Source organism: Thermobia domestica, chromosome 3, assembly GCF_964235325.1.
Source record: "Thermobia domestica chromosome 3, izTheDome1.hap1.1, whole genome shotgun sequence".
Taxonomy (NCBI): Eukaryota; Metazoa; Arthropoda; class Insecta; order Zygentoma; family Lepismatidae; genus Thermobia; species Thermobia domestica.
The window spans coordinates 247,412,467-247,418,544 of record NC_137456.1 but is presented as its reverse complement, the minus strand read 5'-3'; the positions used below and the strand labels follow the sequence as shown (position 1 = coordinate 247,418,544).

Genomic DNA, 6,078 nt, shown 5'->3' with positions numbered 1-6,078 from the left:
AGGATAATGGAGTAGTGAGTATACTTCATTTTTTTTAGCTATGGATTTAAGATTCGCAATTCATATAACGTTCCGTTCTAATCGAATTTGAAACAAAAGAAGTTTTCAATGAGTTACTCAAAGAAATATTTTCAGCCTCCGGATGAAAATAGGAAGACACATAAAAAAAGAAACAACTTGCTACAGGGTTTGAACCATTGAGATAATATATAGACCTAGAGGTGCCCTTCCCTATGTCGCAGTGTTGATTCGAGCGAACTCTCGATTGTAGCGTTCGATTCGAGATATCCCTTCCCAAGATGGCGTATTCCGCAATTTACAGTCAGCTGATATATGTAAACAAAGAAAATGCACACATCGAACTCTATTTGTATACAATGTACAAGGATTAGATAGGTCAAGGTATCGACCAACCTTTAGCCTTCCTTGAATTCTTTAACAGCATAGACATTCGTTTTCTGGCATGGATTTTGTTGAATGTGGAAGAACAAATATAAAAAAAAATATTACATTGCGATGACTAATGATGCGTCAAGACATACGAGACACATGGAAAATACACTGGAACTGTATAACGATAATCAATTCTTTGAGAGATACAGGTAAGTCAACTATGCGTCTTGATTTTAACTTTTATGCTAATTTAATAACAGTAACATAGTGACAAAAATAACAAATATTCATTCTAAACACTAAGTATGAGTAGTTTCACTCATTTTCCTTTACTTTTCTGGCAATTTTTACAGTTGTATTCTCTATGGATCGTAGAACCTATTCTCGTTGGGTACTTCTCTCTTTGGACCTTTCGTTTTAACTTTTTTGTCACATTTTTTGAACCAAGAAACGTTCACTTCATGGCGTTGTATACTATGTTTAAATTGCTCTAATCATAATTTTCATGTAGCCTATGTCTAAAAAATCCCAACTATAATTTAGAGTTTCAAGTTTACAGCAAACTTCTTAACACAATAACTTCATATTATTTTAAAAATTAACTGCAATAACAAAATAGTTTAGGGTGGTTTAGGTTAGGATAACTTAATTTTCACAGCAGATCCTTGTAATTCATCTAGTGCAAGATACAATAACATAAGAACCATATGCATGGGTGCTACACAAGGTTAAGACAGAAAATCATGCAACTCAGGAACCAAGGAACATGAAGAGAAAGGGAAGTAGGACCTTATATATAGTCTATTACCAAAATTCATTACTTGTGTAAACAAATCTTATACTTGATACTGATTTGTGTTTGTGTAAAATTAAATTGGCAGAAGGAAATTATTTACGTGCTCAACTTGTATCTCAATATATCGGCACGTTCCTATCATTAGATTAAGAAGGTAGTGTTTTGTTGTCTTTAGCCAAAAAGTATAATGCAATTTGGAAGCAGACACTAATTACATAAAATATAAAATGTTTACGATTTGCTACCGAAATAGACACAAGATTAGGTTAGACAGGCATTAATTGTACACAATGTAAAATTTTCATAGTTTGGTACTATTCCAGATTAAGCATACATGTTTGAATTCATTAATTATGACTTCTTTTGTCCGGAAATGGATCTTGTAAATTGTTTCTTATGGAGGGAATTGCATTCATATGTATAGATTAACTTTAGGGGGACTTAAACATTATATGACATACCTTGTGCAGACATGCCATAAAAACAGTCCAAAAATCAAAATTCAATTTGTGTTAGATAGCCTTTAAAAAGCACGAATGCTATCTAAACGAGTCAGGGCAGGGCGAAACTAATGGTCCCGCTCTGTAGCACGGGGCTACGTCCGAAGGGAGCAGGCGCGTCAGTGACGGTTGGTAGTTTTTGAAGCTTTGTTTTGCTCCATTCTCTTGTACGTCACATATATGCTGCTCGTCTTGAATGTCATTTACCATTGTGATATTCCTCGTTTTTCATGAAAGTTTCAGCAGAGATACAGGGACCTTCACAGAATAAACATGTGTAGAGTAATGTTACGGAAATTATGAGGGGCGGACATAAAGGCCTATTCGGTTGTCCATATCTCCGCGCCTGGTTATTTCCGTAGCATGTCTCCTGCACATGTGTATTGTACAAAGGTTCATGTACTCAAAAACCGGTCTCGCTTCCATTGTTCATATATGCGCCCTGGTCATTTCTGTAGCATGACTTCTACGCAGAAATATAATTTCATTTTGAAGTATGAAATAAAACGACAGTAACCTGACCTAACTACTAACACTACACTTATTTTCCTCCTCCAAACTGGTCATGGCCTGTCTTCCACTTTTGAAGTCCGCTAACACTCTCATTTGATTTTCAAGTATTAACTGGAAATGTTTAGGTTAGGTTTTATTTCTGTTGATAATAGGTTTATTACACAAAGTGTGTTGATTTTGGTTTTAGTTTAAAACTGTATTCTTTTCTCGTTTCAGGTTTTCGAAAGTAATATTTCTGAGACAAATTTTTCCATTACTGGGAGACTATTCAAAAAATATTATTTTGCGGGAACGTTCACTACCAGCAATTCTGAAAGTACTCACGATTTTACGATTCTATGTGAATGGGAACTATCAGGTAGGCGCTAATTTCTTTGAAGCACATAACATATGAATTTAAAAAATGTAGTTTGCCATTTTCACTATGTTTTCTTCAAAAATTAGTTTCATATTTTATTGCTCTATACAGGGTGAGTCCCAGCTTTGAAACAATCCCAGGTTTCAAATTAGTGTAAATTTAATATGCAAAGGAATATTTTGCTGAAATTTTGAACAGTGATACATAAACTCAAAAAGTTTTTGTAGCAATAATTGAAATCACAAACACTCGATGTGCGCGCCACCTGTAACGCGGGAAATATCGAGGCGGTAATCTAGCTCCAACCACACGTTGTGAAGTATATGCGGTGTGATGGAGTTGACAGCATCACTGATGCGTTCTTGGAGATCGTTCAGAGTTGCGGGTAGTGGAGGTGCATACACTTTGTGCTTCACAAATCCCCACAGAAATAAGTCACAAACAGTGAGGTCAGATGATCTTGGAGGCCACTTGAAAAGAACTTGATCATTGACTCCAGATCGCCCTATCCATCGCTTTGTGAGCTTTTCGTTTAGAAACCTGCGTACAGCACGATGCCAGTGTGGCGGCGCTCCATCTTGTTGTAGAACCGAGTCGTCTATCTCTGCATTACTAAGTTGCGGAACCAACCAGTTACGTAGCAATGCTAAGTAACTTTCACCTGTTCCTGAAAGAACGGACCGTGCTCCCGACGCTCTGATACTGCACAAAAGACATTGATTTTCGGTGAGTCACGTTCCACATTTACAGTTGCATGAGGATTCTGGGTTCCCCATATCCTTACATTGTGTCTATTCACATTTCCACTTAAGTGAAATGTCGCCTCATCGCTGAAAATGATCGTCAGAAAGTATTCGTCGTCCTCCATGAAATTTTGCATAGTCTCACAGAACTCACGGCGCTTTACCTTGTCTTGTGGGTATAACTTCTGAACCAACTGCAGTCGGTACGGGTAACACCGCAAACGCTTACGTAAGATCTTGCTTACTGTTGTTTGTGGCATCTGCAACTCTCTGCTAGCTTTACGTGTAGACTTCTGTGGGCTGTGTACGAAGGCTGCTCTTACGCGCTCCAGTTTCCTCGGAGACTGGACGTCGCCCTGAATGTCCTTTTCTTTGGTCACAAATGCACCCTGTCTCAATAAACGTTCTATGCCACTTCACAATGGATTTGTGTGTGGGTGTATCAGCAGTAAATTGTCGTTTGAAATCACGCTGCACTCAAAACTGCTTGTTTTTGCAAATTCTAAAACGCACCAGCTTCGTTGCTGTAGGGTGAACGCCATTTTCGATGTTACTGCCCTCTAGCTGCCCTGGTCAGAACTAGGATTCTGAAAAAATAGATGGGAAAATACTTTGAGTTTACTGAGCTCTGAACAAAATTTCATGTAAATATTCAATTAAGTGTTAATTATATGGCACTTTAAAATCAGGTACTGTTTCTGTGCTCACGCTGTATTACCAGTAGTAAAATCATTTCAGACCATACTATCATATACTGGGTTACACTTCGTATAACCCAGTAGAAAATATAAAGCTTTGTAGTCCGCAATAAAATGTTACATCACCAAACACACGATGCAATTTCGATTATTTAATGGTATTGAACATTTCACAGCAAAATTTTGTGACATAAACAGTAGGTACCAGCGATTATGTGATTATATTTTAAAGGCGAATTATACAGAAAGGGTTTATGTTGTTATCTTGGTCTTATCTTTCCTAATAATCAATATTTTAATCTTTTTTATAATTGCTCTTTTCCTATCTTGAAAGTTTTGCAGCTGGAAACCACGATTCAGTGCTAGATATCAAAGTTTATCTCTGATGAATCAACCGCATAATTCGCAATACTGTTTGTTAATATGAAAGTCACTTTCGTAATTAATTTATATCATACTTTTAGAAAATAGCTCAGAACAAAAATAACAGAATAAATCAATTTATTCATGGTTCAATGATTTTCAACAAGATAAAGAACTATACAAGTTGTTAAAGAAAATAATATACACGTAGGTATTTCTTCCTACTCTCCCATTGCATCTTCATAATTGGTAGTTGATAAAATTATGTAGGTGAGTCTTAGCTACAGCATTTGATGCAAAATAACATAATCTAAGAAACATAGTTATAATTTTCATTTTCTGATTAATTTAATTTATTTTTCAGATAATAAACAAAAAAAAAAAAAAAAAACCTGCAAATTAGAGTTGTTAAACTTAACGGCAGTGAGGCTGCTCCAAAAGGGATTTTATTAAAAATTAGCTAATCTTTTACCATTTTTCATCTACTCATTCCTACAATCAAAAGTAAACACAAATGTGACTTGCCATAATTATAGGTAGCGTTGTTTCTCACGGGAAAGGTGCATCTGAATAATTTTCAGTTTTATCATCTGAATAAATTTTGAAGTTGCTAAATTGGCAAAAAAGATTACAAAAAGAATATTCCTGAATTTTTTTATATAACGTATTTCTGTGCTTGTTTTACAGATACACATTGAAGATAACCAATTTCATGAGCCACCCAACAATTTGCCTGCTTGTGAGGAAAGTATCATCAGTCTTTGCTCGTCGCCTGATGTATGTGATTGATTCCCCATTCCTGATTGATTGAGGACAGTTCAATTTCATCCAATGTGTAGTTTTCCTAGAGTTGTAGGATATATTGACTGTAGCCATATTCCAAAAAGAAATCCTCGCAGGAAAAGCAGTGAAACATTTAGAATCAAGAAATGCATCATCAGTGTTAATGTACAAATGGTGAGTGGCCCAAATAAAATGGACAACAGAAAATATTACTTAAGAAGAAATATTGGAAATGGTTAGCTGTTCTTGCACAGAGACCAAAACGTTTAGAACAGAGGAGTGTCCACGTGCGTGTCACACAAAGGTTTCAATATATTGATGCTTGTGCGTGCGTATTATGTGAAAACCACGAACGTTCTCTGTCACCGGATCCACCTCGTGACAATGATTCTTCTAATGACTGATCAGTTTGTATTGCTAATTTGACTGTAGTCCTTATTCCATCTTTATCCCTGTGTATTCATACTATGATAACTATTTTGAAAGTAAGCATAGCGCAAATATCTGTGATATTGCAGCGCCAAATATTCTAACAAACAATGTGAAGTTTTAATATATGTTATTGCTTACTATATTCTTAAGAAATTTACCACAGTAAATAAACTTCTCTCAGTATATTTGTAACTATTTGTTGTTCGAAATTTTGTTTTATAACTTCATGCAGAGCAAACATTGTCGTACAAATCATTGCTACTCACAATGTCCATGCTTGGCTACTCGGCGTCCATATAGTTTTTTTTTTTTAAATATTTGTCAGACGTTTGCATAGGACGGTAATATACAGATGGTGATCAGAAAAATGGAAACACCTGTAGTTGGGAACACGTCAGATATATGGGTTGGCAGTGGTGTCGTGGCGCCCGCAGCGCCGGACCGCTGGTGGTGGTGTGTTAGGTCGGTCTCCATACTACGTTAGGCGCAGTGGAACAGC

At 36.2% G+C, this 6,078-nt stretch overlaps 1 protein-coding gene across 1 annotated transcript; it reads left to right on the top strand.

Annotated features, from left to right (window-relative positions):
- The first annotated feature begins 363 nt into the window (after positions 1-363).
- On the top strand, positions 364-5,833 carry LOC145681606 (uncharacterized). Its single transcript, XM_081753229.1, has 3 exons — positions 364-602; positions 2,419-2,560; positions 5,052-5,833. Exons 1-3 carry the CDS (start codon positions 478-480, stop codon positions 5,151-5,153), a joined length of 369 nt encoding a protein of 122 aa, XP_081609355.1. The 5' UTR covers positions 364-477; the 3' UTR covers positions 5,154-5,833.
- Positions 5,834-6,078: the final 245 nt, after the last annotated feature.

Excerpts from the sequence above, each read along its gene's own strand:
- LOC145681606 (XM_081753229.1), top strand. The coding sequence starts at position 478 with ATGTGGAAGAACAAATATAAAAAAAAATATTACATTGCGATGACTAAT. Across the intron at positions 603-2,418 it reads CAATTCTTTGAGAGATACAG|GTTTTCGAAAGTAATATTTC; the intron begins GTAAGTCAACTA and ends TTCTCGTTTCAG. Across the intron at positions 2,561-5,051 it reads ATGTGAATGGGAACTATCAG|ATACACATTGAAGATAACCA; the intron begins GTAGGCGCTAAT and ends CTTGTTTTACAG.